Source organism: Xiphophorus maculatus, chromosome 23, assembly GCF_002775205.1.
Source record: "Xiphophorus maculatus strain JP 163 A chromosome 23, X_maculatus-5.0-male, whole genome shotgun sequence".
Lineage (NCBI taxonomy): Eukaryota > Metazoa > Chordata > Actinopteri > Cyprinodontiformes > Poeciliidae > Xiphophorus > Xiphophorus maculatus.
Window position 1 is genome coordinate 15910403 of NC_036465.1, and position 25104 is coordinate 15935506.

General features: G+C 39.7%; 5 protein-coding genes across 5 annotated transcripts; 4 read left to right on the top strand and 1 right to left on the bottom strand.

Annotated features, from left to right (window-relative positions):
* Positions 1-392: 392 nt before the first annotated feature.
* On the top strand, positions 393-6678 carry LOC102236863 (endonuclease domain-containing 1 protein-like). The gene is made up of 3 exons (XM_023328130.1): positions 393-426; positions 4643-4949; positions 5824-6678. Exons 2-3 carry the CDS (start codon positions 4644-4646, stop codon positions 6451-6453), a joined length of 936 nt encoding a protein of 311 aa, XP_023183898.1. The 5' UTR covers positions 393-426; position 4643; the 3' UTR covers positions 6454-6678.
* Positions 6679-8873: 2195 nt separating this feature from the next.
* Positions 8874-10170, top strand: LOC111606827 (endonuclease domain-containing 1 protein-like). The gene is made up of 2 exons (XM_023328131.1): positions 8874-9200; positions 9465-10170. Exons 1-2 carry the CDS (start codon positions 8916-8918, stop codon positions 10053-10055), a joined length of 876 nt encoding a protein of 291 aa, XP_023183899.1. The 5' UTR covers positions 8874-8915; the 3' UTR covers positions 10056-10170.
* A 1819-nt stretch (positions 10171-11989) lies between these two features.
* Positions 11990-17582, bottom strand: LOC111606822 (zinc finger and SCAN domain-containing protein 12-like). Its single transcript, XM_023328126.1, has 5 exons — positions 17400-17582; positions 16670-16984; positions 15467-15750; positions 13781-13892; positions 11990-13664 (listed from the first exon to the last, which is right to left on the bottom strand). Exons 2-5 carry the CDS (start codon positions 16968-16970, stop codon positions 12643-12645), a joined length of 1719 nt encoding a protein of 572 aa, XP_023183894.1. The 5' UTR covers positions 16971-16984; positions 17400-17582; the 3' UTR covers positions 11990-12642.
* An 812-nt stretch (positions 17583-18394) lies between these two features.
* Positions 18395-19456, top strand: mif (macrophage migration inhibitory factor). The gene is made up of 3 exons (XM_005809790.3): positions 18395-18590; positions 18923-19095; positions 19182-19456. Exons 1-3 carry the CDS (start codon positions 18483-18485, stop codon positions 19246-19248), a joined length of 348 nt encoding a protein of 115 aa, XP_005809847.1. The 5' UTR covers positions 18395-18482; the 3' UTR covers positions 19249-19456.
* Positions 19457-20408: 952 nt separating this feature from the next.
* On the top strand, positions 20409-25017 carry LOC111606824 (zinc finger protein 92-like). The gene is made up of 5 exons (XM_023328128.1): positions 20409-20613; positions 21794-22173; positions 22326-22450; positions 22859-22916; positions 23356-25017. The coding sequence occupies exons 2-5, from the start codon at positions 21855-21857 to the stop codon at positions 24150-24152; spliced, it is 1299 nt and encodes a 432-aa protein (XP_023183896.1). The 5' UTR covers positions 20409-20613; positions 21794-21854; the 3' UTR covers positions 24153-25017.
* The last annotated feature ends 87 nt before the right edge of the window (positions 25018-25104 follow it).

A 25104-nucleotide genomic window follows, 5' to 3' on the forward strand; every position in this document is an offset into this window, starting at 1 on the left:
TATATATATCTAAATGCCTACTTTTTAAAACTAGTTTTTATTCATCATTTATTTGGAGTATTGTGACAAATGTTTGCTCAATGTTTACATTGTAAATGTGCAGTCGAATGACCAATAAAGTCTATTTCTCTCTCTTTAGCAGAGGTGGACAGTGTCGAATGACAGTGTTGTAGGTGCCGAGACCATTTATTGATGGTCTCGGTCTCGGACAAGACCGCATTTGTTGTATTCAAAGCATTAACAGTTAGTTAATGATTTTTAAAATTCCGTTGTAAAACGTAAATGGCAAGTCCTCTCAGCGATCTGGTGGATTGGACGTCACGTGACTCACTGTGCGTGCCGTGGCAATGAGCCACATGAATAATATTCAGGGATATCGGTGGTCGGGGAAATGTCACAATCAAGCAAAGGAATCACATTTCACAGGTCAGTAAAAAACTTTAATTAAAAAATATATATAAAGAAAGTGGAGAGTAGGCTAGTTATGCTAACTTAACTTAGCATGTACTCTTGCTTTGCACTTCGGAGTATTTCGGTTCAATTAACTCAAAAATAAGGCGACTCACATACATTTCCTTTACAGATAATCAGAAGGTGTTTAAGATGGCTAATCAACCACCGCCGGTGTTCAGGCGATCACTTCCTAATGATCGCAAAATGGAAATTCAGAAACACAAATCTGCACCAAACTGAATATTCTGTTTGGTGTTTGATCGTCCGTTTTTGTGTGGCAAATGTTTTTGTGGGTGTTTTTTTGTGTGTGTGTGTCGGGGGGTGTTAATTCCTGATGCATTTGAACGCAATCTTTGCTCTTCGCTTCCGGGGCTGTTGTTTACTGGTTACCATGGCAACGAGTCTGCGTGTGACGTTAAGCTGACAGACTGAGAGAAAAAAAATATATATATAATATAACCAAGTGTTTTTCTACATGTTTCCCCCTGAACAAGTTGGATCATTTGTTCGCAGAACGTAGCGATTATTCAGAGCAATCATCAAATAGGATGAAATATTTCATAAAGCATATAGGAGCCAAAGTTGATTAAATTTTAAATCATGGCTCCTATTAAGTAAAATTAAATTATGCGCCATTATTAAGAGAAATTTGCTGTGTTCTCTCTTGTTTCTAGAACTGACAGAAACCAAACTATAGATTTATTAGCAGAGAGATATTTTGACATATCCAAACATCAGTATCTCAGCTTTAAGCCACATTTTATAGAATCCAGTCATATCGATGGTCACTCTATTCGCCAACTGCCCCAACCAGACCCAAAAAAGGTTTTGCGTCTTTATTATTTGCTATATTAAAGACACATCATATCATAATTTATTGAATAAGACTGTCTGGCATTCACATGTAAGTTTTGGCTTTATTCTTAGCACTAGAAAAGAAAAGACCTTCCAGTGACTTTTGGAGCATCAGCACCATAACCTCGCCCCCATGACCCTGCTGCTCTTTGTCCCCACCAACTTGCAACACAAAGTGCAACACAACACCCTTGCTGAACAGCAACCTTTGACCCCGTTATGAATAATGGTGTCAAGTGTAATTCGACTGATTAACCACTAGATGGCGATGACGCATTCTACAAGCAGCAACCCTTTGGCAAACTTTGTTTTGTTTTGGTGCTGCATCAAATAAAACAATAATACTGAACCTGGGTAAGACTACAAAGGTAAAGTTTTTGAATATATCTTTCAAGACTCTTAAATAATCTTTAAATTAGCTCTTCCATTCATATAAAACTAGAGCGACCCAGTAACAAACCAGAACAACTGAACTAGACGAGTAAAACAGATCAGAGTTTGACATAAAATGTGAAAAATGAGCAGAAAATGCAGAACTTTACTATAGAAAGTATAATGAAAATAATTAAACTACCAAAAGTAGGTTTTACATATCAGTATTTAAAAGCAGAAACTAAAAGTTAATTTCTATTCAGAGATGCATCTGCGATGCAATGGGAAAACGTTTTCTTAACCCTTTCATGCATAGCGGTCACTATAGTGGTATCTATCTAAAAGCCATTTTCTTGTGTTTCTTGTGGATTTTTATAATAAATGCACACAGACCACTGAAGTGGAAGCTAGTGTACAGGACCGGCCCAAGGCAAAGCAAACTAAGCGGCTGTTAGGACCCCGAAGTCGCCAGGGTGTCTCCTCAGCTCCTCTAAGTGGAGCTGATTTTTTTTGTGTGTGTGTGATTTCTTTGTGATTATATTAACAAAAACAGCAATAATAATACTTAAAACAATAAAATATATTTTATAATGTATGTAGAAATCATTATTTTTATGGACAAAGAGAAAAAAGAAATTGCTCTCTTTTCTCTTTCAACTTTAATTGTACTGGTCCAATTAAAGTTGACTGAAGTTATTCCACCGTGTGATCAATTTTGAATTGCTCTCTTTTCTACCTTATCTTTCCTACAAGAAAGATAAGGTAGAAAAAAACAAGATAAAGGTAAGTTTTCTTGGTAATGTAATGTTTATCAAAAAGATTTACAGGGCTGCTAATAAAAAATAGCTTAGTTGTTGAATGGTCCAGTTCAAAGACCAAACATTTATGCTAGAATTTGTATTTGTGTGAAACTGAGTTTTAACTTTAAATGAGTCAATTCTCCGGGTTAGCCCTGTATGTTTCTGAGGGTTTTTTGGCTTCAAAACAGCGTGTTTGATAAGGTTTGATAATTAACACGTCTCAATGTTTGCAATCTTGGAAACAGAAACATTGAGTTTCTTTATAAATGAAAAAATATAATGTCAAAGATCAACTGTTGTTTGAAAGCTGTAATTACAAACTTCTCGTAGTTGACTGGTCTGTCGTAGTTTCTGTGAAATATGGATTATAATAAAACACAAATGTGTGAAATACCAAAAGAGAAACCAAAACAACTGACCAACTGAATTGTGTCATTGTGTCATGATGTGTCATGATGCATCATGAAACGTTGCATACTGATAAGAAATTCTGCAATTCCTGTAAAGGTGTGATACGCTGAAGCAGTGCTGCTACTGCTGACAAAGTCAAAGCACCCCCGCAGCTTGTGTAAGCTACTGTACAGAGAAGATTGCTTCATACTTCTGCAGTAAATAGTTTTTTTTTTTTGGCCCCACAGGACCAAAAGAAAATATAAGATTATTATCTTTTTCATCTAAGTTAATCATGTTTAATATGTGATCTTTTAATTTTCCTCACAGAGAGGAAAATTAAAAACACAAGCAGTGATTATATATTGAGTAAATTTTTTTTTAATCTCACATAAGAAAATTAACTTGCATCTATTTTTACTTCTGGGAAGGAAAGAGGAGCACATAATTCGAAAATTTATTGTTTATTACCCAAATTTCCAAGGATGGCAGCAACAGCTCAATGGGAAACAGGAAAGGACAAATCCCCAGTTTGGTAATATTTCAGCTACTTCAACAACAAAATCTAACAAAACAAAAATCTAATCAATAATTATCAAGGGCTGATAAGAAATGCTTGTATCATCCAACCTCTATTTATGCTTTAATTAAATAGCACAATATCACATATTCACTATCCACTTTATTGGTGTCTCTTGGTGAAGAAACGGGGAGCTGGGTCAGACTCTGGTACAGAACTTGACTGGTTCAAATCTTATGAACAAGTACTTCTTCGTATCAATAGGAAACTTCTCACTGGAGTTGAGGAAAAAATCACATGGGGTAACCCACTGTTCAATACTGGGACCACTACTATTTAATATGTACATGCTAGTTCAGAGTTTAACATGTAATAAGATATTAGCTACCACAACTATGCAGATGATATTCAGCTCTACATTACGATGTCACCAGGTGACTTTGAACCCATCCAAGCATTGAACAAATGCGTAGAAGAAATCAATGCCTGTATGTGACATAATTTCTCCAGCTGATCAGAAACAAAACTGAAGTTATTATCTTAAGAGAAACCATGTGGGGTCAATACACAGTTTCGGTTATTACAGCTGGAAACTAGAGATCAGGCCCAAAATCTGGGTGCAGTGATGGACTCAGACCTGGACCCTCAAAGACACATAAAGCAACTACAAAGTCAGCCTTCTGTCACCTGAAGAAAATGTTTAGGATTAAAGAATGTCCCAGCAAGGTCTTAAAAAACTCATCATACATATTTCATTTCTCTAATTGTTCAAAGTTAGCTTTGAATATTCATGCCATTAAAACCTTCAGATGAAATAGACTAAAACAAGACAGCAACGTCTTCTGTCTTTTCACCTCTGTGAAAACAGCTTTTCAGCTGTTAATATAAAAACAGAAACTGAGCTGTCAGTTCCTCTGGTTATAACCACATTTTTGTTTAATCATGTTCTCATGATTAAACAACACAGCATTGTGTTTCTTCACACACTCTTGACTAGACAAAACTATTTCTTGAGAAGCCATCTATTTTCTATAAATGACTAATCAGCGATTTCTGCTCCTTCGACAGTCGGTTTTGAAATGAGATAGGTCAAAATAGGGGTTGTTCAAAATGTAATCATCGAGGTTTCAGCTCTATATATAGCCCCTGTCTGAGAGAAACATTAATTTAAAGCTTTTGAAGAGGAAACGTATCAGCAGATCTTCCATCTCTCTTCAACAGATTCATCTCATTTGACCTGTTTGTTCCACAGAATGTCTCAGAGGAACTCCCTGACGTCCTGCACAGCAGCCCTGCTCTTCCTCCTGCCCTGGTTTGGTGGTCTGACTGTCGGAGAGGTCAGCAACAACTTCTGTCAGTGCCTTGACTTCTTCTACAACAGAACTCCTCCAAGGGGTCTTAAGAAAGCAGAGTATCAGCCAATATGCCAGCGCTACAAGGACAGATATCGCTTTGCCAGCCTGTATCGCCGTCAGCATCGGGCTCCTTTGTTCTCTGCCTACAAACTGAGTCCTGCGGACGGGAGGCGGCCGAAAAGCGGTTGGATGTATGAACCACAGGTAGGTAAAATAAGTAAGACTGTACTTTAAAGAAGCAGTCCTTTATTCTTAAAAAATATTCAGTAAAATATTATGAATGCTGCTGTTTATAAATGTTGTGGAACCTCAAAACATTGTTCTGAGCCGTATGCAACGAAATTTCGTTCTGTATACACCCTGTGCATGCAAAATGATAATAAAGTCAGTCTAAGTCTAAGTCTAAGATTTAAATCATAAGAAAGGTAACTGAGTTCTTAACTAGCAGAACTTACTCAGACTTATACAGGTAACAGTTTGAAAAACTATTAGTATTTTATATTTTTAAGACTAACATCATTATGAAGCAATGCTACTTTGACTTGTGGGTACTCTACTGATCTTGAGTTACTTCAAGGATGAACAAATGAAATTAGCTGAAATGTTAAAACTTTTGGTTTTACAGCACACTTTGTTGTTTTGATATTATTTTGTATCTGTTAAACCTTTTGTGTCATTTGGAGACCAAGTAGTAGATTTTGTCACAAGAACTACTTTGCACTGTTCTAACACATTATTTACTGAAGGTAGTAGTTTTGGAAATTAGTTTTTATTTTACTTGAATCAGTTATTTTGTAATGATGTAACTTTAAAGCAAAATCAGCCAGAACTCAAAATGCAGCCAAAACAAGTGTTCGGTTCACCAATCGTTTTATTACAGAAATGGTGGTGTAGAAGGGGCTCCACAGGTTGTGGTCACACTGGTCGGTCAGGAATGGGAGGTTCACAGGGGTCAGGAATCCAGCCTGGGCAGGGTAGGGTGTATGGACAGTGTTACAAACTACAAAACATGTAGTTTGTAAAATGAATCAAATAATTAATTGAATTAATCATTAAATCATTGGTGTTCTTTTTTCAGTTGGCGTTTTCCCGTGCCTGTCCTGAAATGAGACATTTTAGTGAAATCGTTGATCAGAATGTGATTGAAAGCCAAGCGGTCCACCAAGACTACAGGAACTCCGGCTTCTCCAGAGGTCACCTCTGTCCCAGTTTGCACCAGAGGACGATGGAAGACAGAGAGTCCACTTTTACTCTGACAAACATAGTGCCTCAGCAGATCGGCTCCAACTCTGGCACATGGAACATGCTGGAGAACGAGGTGTTGGAGAGGTACAAAAAATTCTGCATCGGGCCAATGTACGTAATCACTGGTGTCATGCCTTACGAATCAGAGACGCACTGGGTCAATAACAGAGTTTCTGTTCCTGAGTACATGTGGTCTGCTTACTGCTGCCCCGTATTCAAAACGAACCTCCTCAAGGGGATGAAGCAGCTCTTTCCTTCATATGCTGCAGTGGGAAGAAATGATCCCAGCAGCGGACAGGAGATTGTGCCTGTTAATAATAAAGTGAAGCCTTCTCTACGAGGCTATGATGTGAAGCAGATGACCTTGGAGACTTTGGAGGGCATCCTGTCCCGGAGGCTGAATGTTTCTGTCACCCTGTTTGATGGGAACTGTCAAAACACTTATATAAAATCCTCTATATAAGGGTTTTATTACTTGCTGTTGAGATCATTCATGCCACTTTGTAAACATTTTTTAATAATGCATTTCATAAATCCAGCGTTTTTCCAACAAACCCCGTCTTTGAAGAAAATAATTTTGAAAATGTTGTAATTGTAGTCAAAATAAATTTGTTATTTATTTACGTTACGTTAAAATAAATAGTAGAGGAATAACCATAAACCTTTCAGGCTATTTATTATAACAATAGACTTGGCAAAAAGTGAAGTTTATGTCATCTGGACTTCATGTTTTATGTTGTTTTTTTTTTTCTTCAATAAATTATTCTCTGTTTTAAAACAATGTTTCATTAAATAAAAGTGCAACATCAATAAACTTGAATTGCCTTGCACCACTTTATGTTGACTTCTTTATGACAAGACAGGCACCAGACCGGATGCTCCATGTATCGGTCCAATTAAAGTTGACTGGATTTTTCCACTATGTGATCAATTTGGAATATATTCATTTGGCTGTGAACTGTCAGTATGATTGAACTAAACTTACTTTTATTTATGAAAATTGCCTCAAGATAAATCTTGTTGTGAATTGTTCCTATATAAATAAACTTAATTTAATTGCATTTAAAATGACCAAATGTTGAAAATTACTGTTATTGACTGAAGAACTAAGCAGAGATCGGCACTTTGTTCACATTTAACATAAACATGAGTTAACAGTTAAAATGACAAAACTCTGCTGTTTGGACATGCAGCGGAAGAAAAATATAAACCGTTATGGTTCTGATCTGAAGTAATAGATATTTACTTCAGAATATAATAGATATTTCTGAAGTAATAGATATTGACTTCAGATCAGAAGTCAATATCTTCAAATAAATTAAAAAAATTTAATTGTGCAATTTTTCAAATCTGATTTCAGATGGAAAACACAGAAGTGATATAACGTTTTTAATTGCACAATTAAACAAGTGTAACAATTACTTCAAAAGCTTGAAGTCATATCCTAACTTCAGATTGTAATCTAAGACCGAAGGCCCAAAACCTATTGAATATAATGAGTTTTAAGTCTTATTCATTCATTCATTTCTTACATGCTTAATCCATTGGGGTCTGGAGGGAAGCTGGTACCTATTTCCAGCTGTAAATGGGCAACAGGTGAGGTACACCCTGCATAGGTCGCCAGTCCATCGCAGGGCAACACAGAGACAGACAGGAGAAAACAACCATGCACACAGGAAGAAGCCGGAGTACCCAGAGAGAACCCATGGATGCACAAGGAGAACATGCAAACTCCATGCAAAATTCAACCCAAGACCTTCTTGCTGCAAGGCAACAGTGCTACCAATTGCGCCACCGTCTAAGCTTATCTAACTTCTCGTTTTGCTGACAGGCAAAAAAAAAAAAAAAACATGGTTAGACCTCATTTTAATATTTCCAGCTTGAGAGCAATTTGTATTTGCATGTTCTCACACATGTCATGATTTTTCTGCTATCTGGAGTGGCCCGTATCTCCACTGTGGTATTTAAGACGATCTCTGAAAGCAGACACGAACTACAAAAGAAGGAAGCTTCCATGCTACTGTGTTGAACAAAAAATTACCCAATAGCCTCTGTGCTGTATAAACTTATACTTTATACCTGTTACCATCAAAAAAGGCAGAGTATAAACCTCATAATGAGTCTCAGTGCATCTCTCAGAGAGGATGCTGCTGTGTCGCCTCCACCTCCACAAAATGGAGGTTTAAGGTCCGCCAGAATAAGCTGTTTTCAACCTAGAAACATCAACTAGTCCACCAACTGACTGAGTCAAAAGAAAAACTTTAATCTCAACATGTAGTAATCATCAGTAATTGTAAACAATCAGTAAATGTTTTGCTGTAACAACTGATTGTTGGAGAATTGATCACATTTAAGAGTTTTACCTTTAACTGATGGAGAAGATGGAGCTCCACAACTCCTTTGTTGTCCTTCTTGTCCATGAGGCAGATTGTGTGTGTGTGTGTGTGTGTGTGTGTGTGCGTGTGGGTGTGTGTGTGTGTGTGTGTGTGTGTGTGTGTGTGTGCGTGCGTGTGTGTGTGCGTGTGTGTATGTGTGGGTGGGGGGGGGGCGTGCGTGTGTGGACTACGATTTGTCAAATCAATACTTCTTCTGAAGTTTGCTAATTACTCATACTCTTTTGTATAGTTCAACATGTGTTGCTGCTTTACTCGTGTTGAAGAAGCCTTGATACAATTTAGAAAAAAATGTGACTGAATAACACATTAATACATTTCCATTCCCGTAAACATTATGTAAAGTGTTGCAACCGCTATTTTTAAAGTGAAACTGCTAAGTAGCTTGATAACAGCATTATCAAGCCACAAGCCACTTCCTCTATGATTTTCAGGTAGTATTTAACCAAGATCTCCAAATCTTTCACATATTTTTCTTGTCCTTCACATGAAGTGTAACTCTGCTATCTTGCTCCAAAGGACTGAAAGAGAGATGGTGTCAAACGGAGCTCTGTTTCTTCTCCTAACCTGCTTTTCTGGCCTGGTTTATGGCGAGGTTGCTGTAAACTTTAACAATTGCCTTCAGTTCTTCTACAGAAACGAACCACCCAAAGGTATCACTGGACCAGAGTATCGGCATATCTGCCAGTTGTACCATAATGCCTACCGCTTTGCCACCCTGTATAACTCAAAGTATCGGACACCGCTGTACTCTGCCTATAAACTCCACAGTCCAGATGGGAAGAGACCTCATCCTAATTGGATGATTGAGCCTCAGGTAAGACCTGATGTCCAAATTGGTTTTCATTCCCAGGGAGTAGTTGGGAATAAAAATAATCTGTTATACTAGAAAAAGCCTCATGCAGCTATTAATGTTTTTATTCCACTAACATTTGGTCGTTTTTGCTCATTCAGTGATAAACAGTGTAGCAATGACTAAATGAATTTTGCTTATCGTTTTTAAATGACCTGTGTTTATTTTTTATTTATCTTTCCATCTTTTTTCTCGGTTTCTTTTCGTCTTTCTTTCTGTATATTTTAGTTGGCAAACAGCAAAGGTGACAAAAGTATGACGTACATCAAAAACCCAGACCAAAATGTGAAGGAGAGCCAGGCCGTGGATGATGACTACAAACACTCCGGCTATACCAGAGGCCATCTCAACCCAAGCAGCCACCAAGCGACAAAGGACGATCGGACGGCCACTTTTACCCTGACAAACATCGTTCCTCAAACAGCTACCTCCAATGGCCGTGACTGGAACAACTTTGAACAGAAGATGTTGGCCAGATTTAAAAATGTCTGCAAAGATAAATTGTATGTAGTTACCGGCATCATCCCTTATCAGTCAGGAAAGCACAAAATCAAAGATAGGGTGTACATTCCTGAGTACATATGGTCTGCTTACTGCTGCAACGACAATAATGTGGGAAAGGATCAGGGAAAATACTTCCCCACTTATGCTGCTGTGGGAAGAAACGATCCCAACAGTGGAAATGATGTGGTGAAGAAAGATCCCAAAAAATCAGGCTATGATGTTAAGGAGATGCCCTTAGAGGAACTGGAGACGATCCTGAAAAAGAAACTAAACATGAACATAACTCTGTTTCATGGGCACTGTGGAGCTAAGTAACATGTAAAAAGCTCAAGTTATCCCAGAACAAAAGTTATATGTGGAGCATTTTACTGATGGAAAATGATGATGATTTTTCAATGTACTCTTTCCACAAACTTTTAATAAAGCATTTCTTGGCATAAACTGGAGTCTTTATTTCAGCTGATGAAAACAAAAATCAGTCATGCATAAAATAATTACAATATTAATATAATATATTAATATTAATCTTCATGCATCTTAGCTTCCATTTTCAGTTCATTTCACTTATAATCCTGTTATACCATCTGTCAGCACTATGGATTTTTAAAAATACATTTTGTGCAAAGCTACTTGCAAAGCTACACATAAAGCTACGGATACGAAACTAGTGGGTTATGATTTCATGATTTTATCTCCATGCTCTGAAGAAATCATCTGACACTGATGCAAGGATTACAAAGAAAAAAAGAGAAGAAGCTGAGAGATGGCCCGACAGCAGACAAAGAATAAATAATTATCACACCTTGACAGGAAAACAGCCCCCATCTTTCCTGTACTCGTTTACTGGAACATTGTGAGCAGGTAAACAGAAACGAGGATGTAGCTGTTCTTAATTAAGGTCGACGCCCGCCCTGTGGCGGGCATGAGGTCATGTTTCTGTGTGTGTTTTTTTGCTCCAATGTGATAATAAATTTTGTCAAAATGAAACAAACACTGTAAAATCACAAAGTTTAGGATGTTCTGAAAATAATGATACCAAACAAGGTAAGGTAAATAGTTTTTATGGTGAAAATATAAGGGTATATTCAAAATTAGACCAAAACGGCCATTTAGACCCAAGACTCCAAAGGGTTAATTATAGATCCACGCTGTGAATTGGTTCTCTCTGACTGTGTTTGTTCCATTCCATCTTTGTACATGTGCTAATCTTCAAAGCCCCTTGGGTATGTGTTAACGTCCTCTGATATGTGAAGGGGTGTACAAAGATAGGCGATCACGATGTCTAGTTCAGAGTTTGTCTGACAGTCTAACTGGATGCAATCTCTCTGCCTCAGCTGAGGTGTTTTATGTTTCAATAAAGCTGTGTTTGTTCTTTTATTTGTATCCTGGTCTCCAGTTTTTCCCACTTATCAGTCTTGTTTAGGGTGTACCAGACCTCTTGCCTGTAGATGGATGTTTTCTTTTAAAACATCAATAACAGTTTTCAACAATTTTTTTATGTCATGTCAACCTAAGTATTTACCTGTAGACACATCTGAAATTCTTTAATGTATGTCTTAGAACTTAAAAGAATAAAACATAAAATGTTTATTCGTGTTTCTCGTGAAGGAAAACAGACCATCTCTCTGAACAGAGTGCAAGCTGCGGTTGTTGTTGCAACAACTTTGATAATGAACAGACCAAGAAACTGATCTTATCACTCTACTGAAAAGAAGAGTGGCTATATTTGATCACTAATATTTTTTTCAATGTCAGAAGTGTTTATTGGAATGTTTGATAATTCTCACCTAAACAGATGAAAATAAACAAGTGATACAGGAAAATGTGTTTTTTTAGTTGTGCAGCAATTGAGCATAGATACTTACACTCATTTCAGGTTTGTTGACATTTTGGGTTAGTTATCGTTTTACTTTTTTAAATAAAACAAAATTGGGTTCTTTAATTTTTATGTCACGCAATTCACATAAACAATATAAAAGGGAATTAAAGTGGTGATAATAGAGTGCAGAATAATTTAATAGATAAAAGGAGGAAAACCACTTATTTTGGTTGATCATCCAGGACACCCTGCACACCCTCGACTAAAAATGTTGCCGCAGAGAGCCGTAGAAAAAGACAAAGTAGCGCCACCTAATGGACAAACGTGTTCATCTCACCTAGTTCAGCTTCACTCTACCGGTTATGCAGCGCCCTCTACAGGTTCTCATCCTCTCATTACGAACCTTAAAATAAAGGAAGGTGTGCGATGGTTTAGGATGAATCGAAATGTTTAATTTTGTAACAGAGAGCAAAACACAAAGATACAAAATACAAAGCTTACAAAACTGTCAGTTGTATTGGCAGGAAGAGAACGGGGCTTTAGTACAACTGAATTATTGCTAAAAAATAATAAAAATTCACAATGTAGTCTTGCTCATAAATAAGTTCAGGTTTTACACGTTTCCACAGAAAATGGCAGAGGCTTTATTTTTCCTGCAATAAAACGAGTTTTAGTGTTGATTTCTTGCCAGCAAAAATCACCCACATGTGCACTTTTAACCTCAAAGATGATCATCGTCACATTCATCAGCTAACTTCTACGATGGAGTACTAGGGGCACACTAAGAAAATGTGAATATTACAAAAATAAAGTCATAATATTGTGAGAATAAAGTCACAGTATTACGAGAATAAAGTCGTACAAGTGGAATTAATACGAGAATAAAATCATAACATTCCAACTTTATTCTAATATTGTTATGGCGTAATTCTCAAAATATCTCATAATATTATGACTTTATCCTCACATTATTTGATTCGACTTTATTCTCATAATACATTTTTTTCCCCCTTAAAATGACCCCGATACTCCGTCGTAAACTTCAACTTTCTCCAGAGTTTCTCTGTTCTTCATGAGGCGTTTCTAGAAGCACTGATGGTTCTTCAGCTGCTCGATATCAATGAAGCTCCTCCCACAGTTGGAGCACTGCAGCGGTGTCTTCTCACTGCTGTGTATCAGCTGGTGTCTCTTTAAATACTCCACGCGGCTGAAGCGTTTCCCGCAGGCCTCGCAGCCGTACGGACGTTCCCCCGTGTGGATCCGTTGGTGCCGCTCCAGGTTGCCAAGGCGACTGAAGCAGCGCCCACACTGCGGGCAGCGGTGCGGTCTCTCGCCCGTGTGCACCAGGTGGTGGCGTTCCAGGGAGCGCGAGTGTGTGAAGCGTTTCCCGCAGATCTCGCAGCAGTGCGGCCGCTCGGCGGCGCAGGCGCACTCATGGTTCTTGAGGGCCCAGGCGTGGCTGAAGGTGTTGCCACAGTGGGCACAGGGGAAGAGGCCCACCTCTTCCCCGCTGCCCTGCAAGTGGGCGCCACCTAGTGGACAGGGGTGCTCATCTAGTTCCGCCTCTGAAGTGAAGCCTCCTCCACACTGTGGACAGAAGTGCAGCAGATCTCCTCCGCCCTCCTCCTCTCCGCTCTCCTCCACGCTTCCAGGAGCAGACGGATGGGGCAGCTGCTCTGGCTCTGCCTGCTCCACAGCGCCCTCTGCAGGCGTTATAGCAGCACAGTCGACTTCTCTCAGCTTCTTCGACCAGCCTAGCTTCAGCTCCGTTCCATCAACGCCTCCAGCCCTTGCAGCATCCTTCACGCCGGCTTCTTCCCTCTGCAGAGCAGGAGGCGGAAGATCCAGCTCGCCCTCCTGCTCCAGCCCGTCCAGTCCGATGTACTTCGGCGCCAGGCTCCTCTCGCTCCCTTGCACCACCTCTGCATCATGCTGCGACGCCGTCCTGGACGCCTGCTCGCGGCCTCTCTCAGCTCTCAGTGCAGACTCCAGGCCTCGAAGCTCGTCCATCGTCATGCCCCCGTCTGCTGGTTCGGAACGTTTCAGTGCCCAGTTCTCCTCTTCCTCTACTTTCTGATGAAGAGCGGAGGGGCAATCTGAAAGGTCTGCAGGATAGACATAGAGAGAGGGAGAACAGCATTTGTATGAGGAATGACTTTCACTTTTATTTTGAGATTTTCTAACTTGCCCTGCCTCAGTCTGAGCGTCCCGGGCTCATTACCTTCACTCTGGGGTTTGGAGCCAGTGAGGAGGTTCTGGTTGGGCGGATTCATCTTCAACGCCTCCTTTATGAGCCTCAGAGAAGCAGGCTGATAGCCCTCTGTTTGCGAAAACTGTAGAGTCAGAGAGCAAACAGCTGAGTCATGGAGAGAGAGTTTCTAAATCAGACCAAATTGTTCACATTTAACATTCACAATGTTCAAATATCAAATATGATGCTGCTGTTTGGAACTAAACCAAAATGGAAGATCTCATTTCTGTCTTTTTTTTTAACTTCAGTTCAGTCTTTTAAACATTTTCAATATAAGACAATTAATCAAGACAGACAAATGGGTTTGCTACTAACAGACAATATATGCTACGATTCTTGTTCTTAATGGTCAGATGAAAGCCAAGCTATGGCTGCCGGTTAGTTAAATTTGCTTCAGCGCATAATTTATCGTCAGAGGTTTGAAAGAGACAGAACGCACAAACTGGAAGAATTAATTCACCTAAATAACAGCAAACCCTAAACTCATGTCATACAGTCTGTGAAATGAATGAGTGAAATAAATGCCAAAAATGAAAAGTGGATGGTTTCTGGGGAGCAACAACAACGCTTCATATAATTTAAAAAAGAAAACAAGAAAAGTGAATCCCTGCGAAGAGAAGAAATAGTCTAAGCGTCACAATAAGCATTTACTTCTGGCATTGGTATAGTGATGCAGTTAGCTTTTAAATGGCCGTAAGTGGAAATACACAGTTGCTCCACAATGATAAATTCATTATTCAAGTATAAAATGGCTGCTAAATTTAAGAGGAGGAGAAGCATCACTTTTATACATACAGGCTTTCTGAAAAGAGGAGGATAAAAAATATATATATATATTTTTTAAGTCTGAAAAGTGTGGCATGGATTTTTATTCAACCACCTTGTGTCAGTGTTTTATAGATCCACCTGTTGCTGTAATTGCACTACAACACAGTCTTGGTGTTTATATCTCCCAGTTTTGCACTCTTTGATCATTTTTCTTGTAAATTGTCTCATGCAGTCAGACTGGATGAGAGCATCTCTTTATATTAATTTTCAGATCTTAGCATGGCAATGACAATTATTTCATGCGGATGAACTCTAAAGGCAATCAGTTCCACTGGATTTTATTTAGGTGCAACAGAGTAGTTTACTTCCTGGATCATATAAAAGCTTGTAGTCGTGACGTGACATAAGGCAATGGAAATACATTACTTAAAATGTTTGTAATTATGTCATCTTTATTCCATGCTAACTTCTTCATACATCAGCTGCTAGTTCGTGATTATAAGACCGATTTTTATCTCTTTGGTGTATTTTATCTCAGACTAAGCTGAGATGAAAACGTACCACTTGGTTATGTGTTTGCATAGGAAACAGCTTCATGCTGCAGCCAGAATTATTATAAAAGCTTTGCTGTACTCGAGAGTTGAAGATTTCCACTCAAGAGGGAAGTCTAGCAGCTTAAAAAAAAATCAAACCAGCAGCGTTCTCTTTATCGCCAACATCTCTGCTGTGATTTGTTGGTGGAGAAATGCAAGCGAACCTCTCATCACCTCTCCTCATTATCTCGCCGTCTACATTCCTACTCGGTCTACATGAAGCTGCCGAGCAACACGGTGATGCTGTGCCACTTTCTCCTCCTACTCCTCCGCCGAGAAAGCCCATCTCCCTCACCTCCTCTTTGATGTTGGCGTTCTCCTCCCCCTCGCCGCTGAGGCTGCCCTCCCCGTCCTCGTCATCCTCCATCTCTCCCTCGTCTTCCTCATCCCGGGGGAACTGGACGAGGTACGCCTCCCTGGCCTCCTTTCCCCCTCTTCCTCCTGCTCCCGTTACTAAGCCTAAAGCCCCTCCAGCTCCTCCTCCCCCGTCACCACCTCCTCCTCCTCCTCCTTCCTCCCACACACCTCCAGGCCATCCTTTGCTGTGGACCGCTGCTGGGACCTTTTTCAGTTTGCCTCCTGCAGTGAGGGGAGGGCAGCAGAGGAAGGTGTGGAGACAGAGGGCACAGGGAGACAGAAGATGAAATATGAGGGGGAGAGAGACGAGTGGGAGGAAATGATTGGGAGGCAAAGAATGAAGGATGAAGGAGAGACGAGGGGAAAGAGACGGGAGACGTGGAGGAGGAAGATGGCGAAAGGAGTCAAATAGAGGTTGGGGTGAAGGAGAGAAGAAATCAACCAGGGGGAGGAGTAAGCATGATGAACAAATGAGGAGAGGGGGCATAGAAGGACACACAGGAGAGTGGGAAGGAGCAGGGAAAAAAAACATGTGACAGAAATGACAGAGAAGAGGACGAAGCGGAGTTGTTGAGAAGGAGGAGAAACGGGGTGACATGTTGAAGGAGAAGATGAAAAGTGGAAAAAAAGAGAAGAGAAGTTGAGTGTGTAATTATGGAGGGCGATAGAGAGAGAAGCAGGAGAGGAAAGGAGGCGGGGGAGTATATATATGTGTGTGTGTGCGTGTGTGTGCAACGTGATCAAGGAAAGAAACAGAGCAGGAGGAGGAAATGGGGGGAGGAGAGCAGAAGGAGGAGCAGGAAGGGGAGGGGGAGACAGAAGGAGAGGAGCAAGGCAGGAAGGGAGGGAGCAGAAGGAAAGAGGAGTGGGAGGGCCAGAATGCAGAGGAGAGGAGAGGAGAGGGGGAGGCGAAGGATGGAGGGAAAGATCATGAAGAGGAGGCGGAGGAGGAAGGGAGAGAGATCAGCTCTTGCCAGATGGTTTCCAACAAAACAAGAGTGTCAGTGTCTGCACAGCAAGATTAAAGCTTTCTTCACTTTAGACACACAAACGCAGATACATCTTTGATGGAAATGACAGACATGCGAGTCACTGAAAGGCTGTGGTAAAGTCTTCAACCACTCTACATCAAAACACTTACGGGCAACGTCAACTTTCCGCTTCTGCCGCCCTCCGACCTCCTCGCCTGCGTTCAGGCCGGCGTTGCGGCGGCTGGCCGCCCAGCCCATCCCGTACTTGCGCTCCGTCCTCAGCTTGCTCTCGGTGAGCTTGAGCCGCAGCTTGAGAGCCTCGTTCTCCTTCCTGTTGAGGGACAGCTCCACCAGGTAGTCGTTCACGGTCTCCTGGAAGAGCTTGCTGATCTCGCACACCGAGGCGCGGATCAGGGTGTCCATGACGGCCGTCAGATGCGTCTCAAAGGCGCTCACCGACTCCTCCATCATCTTGACTCGGAGAGCTGTGGACGTGATCAACACTCAGCATTAATTAACTGATGACTGCGTTAACAAAGATTTACAAACTGGATCCTGGAAGTTGAGCACACCTACTCGATTAAAGACGTAGGAAATCACCTCGGTAGCCGTTACTTTAAGTTAGCTAGCTGCTGCTATATTTTAACCAACTGTTCAATCTCAAAGGACTCAGTATATATGTATACTTACCCCACCTGTAACAATTTAATTACACTATAGCCCCTCCATTCAGCCCTTTTAAACGCAACCACGGTGATATATCAGTTTAATTGACACCAAACGAAAGATCTTCGTCAATTTCGCTTGTTAGTAAACTCTCCAACATGTCAGAGTGTTTAAGTGGATCGCAGGAGGGTTTCCAGTGCTAGCATCAAGGCTAATTTAGCTCTTCATACGCACCTTCTGCAGACGATGCCCAAGTTTTAACTTAGCAGACGTAAAATTAAAACACACAGTGTGATTTTACAGGTTGCACTGGGGAAGTAAGTCATGGGAAGCGGTGACAAAAGGAAGCGCAATCCCAACTTCAGCCCTCTCCGTTTGTCTCCTGCTGCTGCTGACACTGTTTTCCTCCTGGGCTCCCTCAGCACTATTTATGATGCCTGCCCACTACCGTAATTACCCTACCACGACGTTCAGGCGCAACTTAAAAAATGCTCATCCTCAATTTTGTGCTGAAATGCTTTTAATTTACCTGTTTTTTTTTTTAACTTGACAACACACCCAGATGGTTAAATAGAATATTTATTGAACTAAACCTGGCATCTTGCCTAAAATAGATCATGAACACGTTGGAGCCACGCAAAAATAATTGTCTTATTCTTGATTTTAAAGGCTGACACAATAAGTGTGGAAAGAACGAATATTAAAATATTAAGCAATTAAAATTACGTTAAAATTGTATAATTTTAAAGGTAGGTAAATGTGAAAATAAATGTAAATGCTTGCAGTGACAAACACATTAACTTGTTTTTGTATGAAAGTCTGCAAAAACCAAGGAATATGAACATCCTTTTGCTGTGACTTTGTTAGCATACAGCTCTGTCATCAAAATGTTAAACAGCCAAGTGAAATGTAATAAAGCTAGCAAACGTTCAGGATTAAAAACAATTTGTTCTGTTATATTTGGAGATTATTGAGGGAGTATGAAATTAAGTGGTTGGTTTATTTTGTCGTCTATTTTCAAGGATCTGATTAAAATATTCTTTTTTGTCCGCTCCATCATATAAATATTTTTTACAACATTAATAAATTATGCAAAACAAACACCAGAATGAACCGAAATACGTTCACGTCACACCCTCTTGGAGTGATAAGTCTTCCAGGGTCATAGGGGGCGCTGTGAGCAATTTCTGACATTGTTGCCGACCGAAACTACAAAAGAGAAAAAGGAAATGATCTTGTCTTCTTCCGTCTGTGAGCAGGAGGAGAGCGAATCATCTGCAGCAGCTCCAACAGTGGAGAAAATACACAGCAGTAATCATGCCGATGTTCATGGTGAACACCAACGTGGCTAAAAGCGACGTCCCTGCGGCTCTGCTATCCGAGGCCACGGAGGAATTGGCCAAGGCGATGGGCAAACCCGTGCAGGTAGGCCTGGGATCACTCGGTTCTGGAGAATCAATGTGGACCTCGTGTTGTTCATGTGGATCAGTTTTATTTGTGCCGCTATGATCATTTCATGTTTCAAATGTACTGAAACACAGTTGCGTTTAATCTGCTATGTGAGCAGATCCTTGTGCAAACTATGCAAACATGGCCTGGACTGAGCATTGATCAATGATAAACCTAAGAGGACGATTTATTTGTGGCAACTTTAATAAAGTAAAAGTACAAAGACGTCAACGGGACCACAATAGGTATCCTAAACCTTTAACAAGTTTACTTTTTTGGTATCTGACTGCATTTGTCTTGCATACCAGTACATTGCCGTGCACATCAACCCTGACCAAATGATGATGTTTGGAGGAAAGGGAGACCCCTGCGCCCTCTGCTCCCTTCACAGCATCGGCAAGATCAGCGGCGCTCACAACAAGCAGTATTCAAAACTGCTGTGCGGCCTGCTCAACAAACACCTGAGCATCTCTCCTGACAGGTAATAAATACACAAGGGCTGCTTCATATGACGTGTAACGCTAAGGTCAACTCTCGTTAACTAGTTTCTCCCTGTGTCTGTCTCAGGATTTACATTAACTTTGTGGACATGGATGCAGCCAATGTGGCCTGGAACAATACCACCTTTGGCTGACAAGGAGGTCAACTTTCTAAAGCAGAAGATCATTCCAGCTTTTTCCTACTTCATATAGTCAAAAGCGATGCAGTGGATGACAAAGGCGGTCAGAGGTTCAGATTAGAACAGTCAGAATACTGTGGAGCTTGTCCAAAAAGCACTTAACTTGACCCTTTGCACTATTCCTTTTCCATCCAAAAATAAATAAAAAAAAATTCTGGATGAAGCCATGTTTTCTTTGGTTGTTTTATTACTTGCAAAAAGTTAATGTGGTTAAGCTAGATTCATCTTTTTTGGCACAACACAGACACCGTAGAATCACAATAAAAGTAGGACACCAACAAAAAGTACCGCTGCTGAGATTGAAAAAAATAGGGCCATATATCACAGATGGATTAAAAATTCAGAGACAAAAAAACATATGTAAACCTATTAAATTTTACAGTAAAAAAAACGACTAAACCGCACACAATAAATGTAATTTAAACTAATTGTAAATACAGCTAAGTATATATTAACATGTATACACTTAGGTTGATTATAAATACAAACCACTATTGTAATCATATTTACTCTAAAAACATTTTCTATATTTAAAACTTTGGAGAGACAAGGACTGGAATACAATTTCAGTATAATTTTTCCTCTATTGAATGAAATTTTAACTGTTTTATATGAAACATTAGGAAGTTTATTTTAATTAGCTATCTAAAGTGAGGCAAGAAAGTGGGTTATGATGAGATGTGAATATTCTGTGTTAATTGAAAAATTGGCATTTTTAATTTTGTCCAGCAAAAAGAGTGAGCATATCAAAATAAAAAAAAACAATAAGGGAGAAATGCTAGTTTAAAATCGCTGCATTTTAAAGTTTCCAACTAACAAAATTAAAAGAAAGCAGTCGCGTGAATATATATTTAACACGTGTTGAATTTTAAACTCTCAGTCTAAATTTCCGCGTATGTTTTATGTTAGATCTTGGATAGGATAGGAAGTAATTATCATACTATTTTTTATTTTGTGTTATATGTTTAATGATAAGGTAACATATGTAGCTCTTTAGAGCTTATCTTTAGTTACGTAAAAAAACATATGTAGGAATTTTTCTTCAGGTTTGTACCTCTGCAATGTGCCCAACCGGCTGTTCGTGGGTTGAAATGATGAATTACGATGTACATTGAATGCAGCAACAGATGCGTCTGCAGCGTAAGATGTCGCTTAACGACACATTAGCCAATCACAATAAGGTATCGTATGGCTCCGTTAACTACAGAGACCAGAGCTACGACGTCATTGCTACAGTCGGCGGGAAAAGCCCATTTGGGTTGTGGTACCGTTACCTTCCATACGTTCTCTCCGTTTTAGTAACGAAAAACCTTCTCCCAGGTGAGCCTAGGTTGATTTCATATGCAGCTGGTGTTCGCACACTGTTTCTTGAATGGTTGTGGGGTTACTTTATTAGCTACCAGGAATACGCTAACACTAGCTCTCTTCTCCCTAGGCCACGTCGCCAAGGCGTGCCAGATTGTCCGCATATTAAGTTTATCTTGTAGCATCGCGGTAGTAGTGTTGATATGAGGCGTTTACGAGTCGAGGAAAACTAATGGGAGTAAATCACGAAATGCTTTGCATTCTTGTCGGGGACTGTGAGGGGAAAATGGCGGATGAGGATATCACTTCCTCATTAGCTTGGCTAAGTAACCAGTGGCTCTTACTTTTTACTGCTGTTGTTACAACAATACCCGATTTCTGATCAGAAGCCTTTTCAGTCAACACGGCTTGTTGACTGGTCACATGGTGTGATCCTTACCATGCGAGTCTGGTGCCTCTCATTAAGATCTTTATCTGTAAATTTAGCATTAGTTTTAGGTCTGCTTTTATTCACTAAAAATAATATTAATAAAATACACCAATGCAACATACCCAGCGTACTTTAGATGATAAAAATGTATTTAAAATAACACGTGCTAAAGTGAAATTTAGTTTTAAAAGCGAAAAACTTTATTAGTAGCATATTATCTTAGAAAAACTATATGATCATAACTTTGTTGCACTGACAACGACTTACCGCATTTGTCTGTTAATTTACTCAATAGTGTGGATCACATTCTCTAAAGGTATCAATAGTTAGACTGTCATGAAATAACAGCAAAATCGTAAGTTGTTTATTAAAAATAAAATTAATATTTCGCTTAATTTTGGAAAACAAACTTCTTTAAAACTAAATATGTGGATTCAGTATTGTGTGTGAAATTGGAAATTGCCTTATGATACATAACCCTTTTGTAAAATGGCATCTTCCTGTGCTTAATCCTGTTAAATGGAGCTAAAAGTATAAAATTACAACTTTTTTGTTGGCATGCAAAGCGGGATTTTATCATGGGTGGAATTCAGTAGCATACAAATACTACAATATCACAGTGTACATAGAAGTGAACTATTTGTCACATTCAACCGAAGTATTTCATGTTGTTGACTTTATAAGACATAATAGGTTTTTAAAAATAAGTCATGAATCGTGTGTTTTGTTGACTACTGTGATCTGATCATGTTTCTCTGTGTTTAGCCAATAAGGATTTCCGCAACGTCTCACGCGCTCCGAAGGCCGCTGTTGGTCATCTTCCATCATGTCTGACACTCTGATGCGAGGCGTCCGGGTCCAGCTGACCACAACGATGGACTCCGTCTTGAGGACGGCCGTGTTTGAAGTCATGAGGATCTTTGAAAGCGCACTGTATAACCATAAATTGGAGATGGCGCAGAAGGGAGAAGAGATTGCTCATCTCAAAGTAAAGCTTCAAGGTGCAGAGCTAAAGCTTAAAGACTTTGCGATGAACAGTCAGAGAACAGCAGAGACGACTGAAACCCAATCAAAGCCAGAAGTTGTTCCAGTTGCCCCAGTTGCCCCAGAACAGCCTGTCACAGTTCCTGAGAGTGAAGTTGAAGGTATAGTGGGTTATTTATTTGATTTCAAGTAATCTGCTGCTGTATTAGAAAGCTGTATAAGGAACATAACTCCACATCTTCAGTTTTATTTAGTAATCTGAATATTTACTACTGTGGGGTTAAACATGTTTAGTGTGTCTGCTTATGCGCAGTGCCCGATGACTGGTGTGCTCCACTGGGCTGTGATGCATCGAACAGACAAGAGGAGGGTTGTCCCAGCGTAAGACTGCGGCAGTTTTCCATTCGTCTGTTTCCTGTTCCTCTCATTAAGCACGAGGTGTGTAGATGGATCTAGGAAGTTCTGGTGGTGGCGAATGGTTGTTCAATAACACAAACTGCGTGGGGTGAGCGATCAGATTGCTATATGAGCTAATTGTTTTGGTGCCACATCTCACACTGGGCTTGTTGCTTAACAGGCCACTGGTTGATCTTTCACTGTGACCTCGGACAGATTCCTGTCAGACAGCTAAACTAATGGTGAAATCCAGAAGTCAAGTAGAAGTGAAAACCAGTGAACCCAGGACGGATGTTGGTGCCGGATCTGAACATGCTGAGACTTAATCTGATTGTTTGATCCTTGTTAAGCCTTTAATTTTCTTCACTCTTTTTTTTTTTTTTTTTTTAGATATTTTTTACAACTTTTTAGAGATGTAACTTATGTATGTTTTTCTTTTTCTATTTTTAGGAGGATAACCATGTCATCAGCCTCCAGAAATCTCCAGTCAGCAGGAGATCAAAAAGAAGTAAGTTGAATTATGGACCATTTTGACCATTCTCTGATGCCTTCAGGATGTTTTGCGTTTGTTTTTAGCTCTTTTATAGACATTTTCATAAAAATGATCAGGGTTTCTCTAAAAGGTTAAAAAGTAAGTTGTTTCCAGTTTTGCATAAATATGGAAAACCCTTCAAACAGACACAAATCTAAGATTCTATAAACTCGTTGATGTAATAGTTCCCATTATGTCACATTTTGATTAATCAGCCTTCTGAAAGTAGTAAATTATTGTAAATGTTAATATGTTAACATTTTCCTGTTTCTCACGTCGCTCTGTCAAAATTATTTGCACCATTTTTTGCTTTGTTGTTGCTAAACCACTTTGTCTCACAACACATAAAGTTGTTCAAAGGTCTCAAATCACACCTTCAAATGACATTCTCCATTTGTCTGTCTGTTCCTCCCAGTCTCTGCCATGAATGATAAGCCAAACTCGAGCCAAGACGAGAGTAAACCAGTCGGTAATCAAGCAGCTCGGCACCCGAAAATAAGTGGCGACCTCAACAAATTACTCCAAGGTCTCAGCAAGGACTTCTGCAACCTCACGGATTTGGAACGGCTTCGGAAAAGACAAATGAGTGAGGAAACTTTTACAAATGATGAGAAGAAAGCGAAGAAAGACGAAGAAGATTCATCAAAGCACAAAGAGAAAAGTCAGAGCAAATCTAAATACATTTGTGAGACTTGCTACAAGGTGTTCAAAACAAAGCGAGGCCTGGGTGAACATGTCAGTTCCCAGAAGAAGTGCAGAGGCTGCCTGACGGCCCTCTGCTTCAAAAATCATGTGAAATACCATAAGAGAGCTTGTGCAGAGTACAAGAAGTTGGTGAAAGACAAATGCAGACTGAAAAGAAAAGCACTCAACTCCAGCAAAACAGAGGTGATTGGGAAACAGGAAATCACACAGTCTTCTGCTAACAAAAAAAAACCCTCCACCCGAAAGTTCTCCTGCAAACATTGCAGCTACAAGACTAACTCCAGAAAAAAACTTAGACGGCACAAAATGTGTCATAGTGAGAAGACGCAAGCTTTGCCCATATGTCTAGAGAGGCTTGATGAGAAAAAGGAATTCGATGTAGACAAGGAAAAACACAAAAGTCTCATGCAGGTCAGCAACCAAAATGGAGACTTTGAATGGACTGAGCCCTTAGAAGAGGTTGACGAAGACGCAGGATTAAAACACGGCGAGAAAATGCAAGAATGAAGGCCCCTGAAGGTGATAAGTGACGTACATTTTGTTTTTTTACCAGCCTGAGTGCATAAGAAGGAAGACAGGAAGACTGCAACAGGATAGCCGCTGTCCTCGGACATTATTTCACTGACAGCCGTAATTTACACCCACCATGTTTTGTTTGTTTTACTTCAGAAATGGAAAAGAACAGCTCCAAGTATTGTATTTCTTAAAACCATTTCAGTCAAAACAAGATGCCAAAGTAGCTTTGTTTTTTCTTAAATCACAGGTAAAAGGGTATAAGACGAGACAGGTTTTGTCCAGTGACTCATGCAAAGACGTTGAGTAGTCACCTCAATGTTTTGTTTTCTCTGACTAAAATTACACTGATGAAGGCAGATGTATCCTCAGAAAGTGAAAACTCTTGAGAGAAAATCTACAAACTTGCTAGGTGATCGTCTAGTAAGTCAAAAGTGCTTCATCACTTTGTGAGAAATGAGATCCAAGCCAAAATGTGCTTTTTTTTCTGATTGCTTGTATTTTTTATTACAAAATAGGAAGCTCCAGTCTCTCTAAGTATTTGTTTGCATTTGATACATCTTTGGTACTTTACAACTGTATTATTTGATGATCTTGAATGCTGGATCATCACACAGAGCTCTCTGGTGTCAATTACATTGGTTGAATAGATTTTATGTAATTGTAAAAAATGGGTCAACTCTACAGGAATTATTTCAGCTTAGCTTTTTTTTTTGTTGATAAATGTATTACCATGAATTTATTTATTTCTTTGTTGATGTGTTTTGAACTTGCTTTGTTTGTTATGGCACAATTTTTGTGCTTGAAGTTGTTGGCTTAATTTGATTTAAACCCAATTTTAATAAAACGTACAATTGTGTTTAGTTTATGTTCATTTTTAACATTTAAGAATAATATTTCTTTAGCTACACGTTTAGAATTTGATAGTAAAACATTACCTTTATTT

Excerpts from the sequence above, each read along its gene's own strand:
- mif (XM_005809790.3), top strand. The coding sequence starts at position 18,483 with ATGCCGATGTTCATGGTGAACACCAACGTGGCTAAAAGCGACGTCCCT. Across the intron at positions 18,591-18,922 it reads CGATGGGCAAACCCGTGCAG|TACATTGCCGTGCACATCAA; the intron begins GTAGGCCTGGGA and ends CTTGCATACCAG. Across the intron at positions 19,096-19,181 it reads CTGAGCATCTCTCCTGACAG|GATTTACATTAACTTTGTGG; the intron begins GTAATAAATACA and ends TGTCTGTCTCAG.
- LOC111606827 (XM_023328131.1), top strand. The coding sequence starts at position 8,916 with ATGGTGTCAAACGGAGCTCTGTTTCTTCTCCTAACCTGCTTTTCTGGC. Across the intron at positions 9,201-9,464 it reads ATTGGATGATTGAGCCTCAG|TTGGCAAACAGCAAAGGTGA; the intron begins GTAAGACCTGAT and ends TGTATATTTTAG.
- LOC111606824 (XM_023328128.1), top strand. The coding sequence starts at position 21,855 with ATGTCTGACACTCTGATGCGAGGCGTCCGGGTCCAGCTGACCACAACG. Across the intron at positions 22,174-22,325 it reads TCCTGAGAGTGAAGTTGAAG|TGCCCGATGACTGGTGTGCT; the intron begins GTATAGTGGGTT and ends GCTTATGCGCAG. Across the intron at positions 22,451-22,858 it reads TTCCTCTCATTAAGCACGAG|GAGGATAACCATGTCATCAG; the intron begins GTGTGTAGATGG and ends TTCTATTTTTAG.
- LOC111606822 (XM_023328126.1), bottom strand. The coding sequence starts at position 16,970 with ATGATGGAGGAGTCGGTGAGCGCCTTTGAGACGCATCTGACGGCCGTC. Across the intron at positions 15,751-16,669 it reads GCGGAAAGTTGACGTTGCCC|GAGGCAAACTGAAAAAGGTC; the intron begins GTAAGTGTTTTG and ends CCCTCACTGCAG. Across the intron at positions 13,893-15,466 it reads ACGCCAACATCAAAGAGGAG|TTTTCGCAAACAGAGGGCTA; the intron begins GTGAGGGAGATG and ends CTGACTCTACAG.
- LOC102236863 (XM_023328130.1), top strand. The coding sequence starts at position 4,644 with ATGTCTCAGAGGAACTCCCTGACGTCCTGCACAGCAGCCCTGCTCTTC. Across the intron at positions 4,950-5,823 it reads GTTGGATGTATGAACCACAG|TTGGCGTTTTCCCGTGCCTG; the intron begins GTAGGTAAAATA and ends TTCTTTTTTCAG.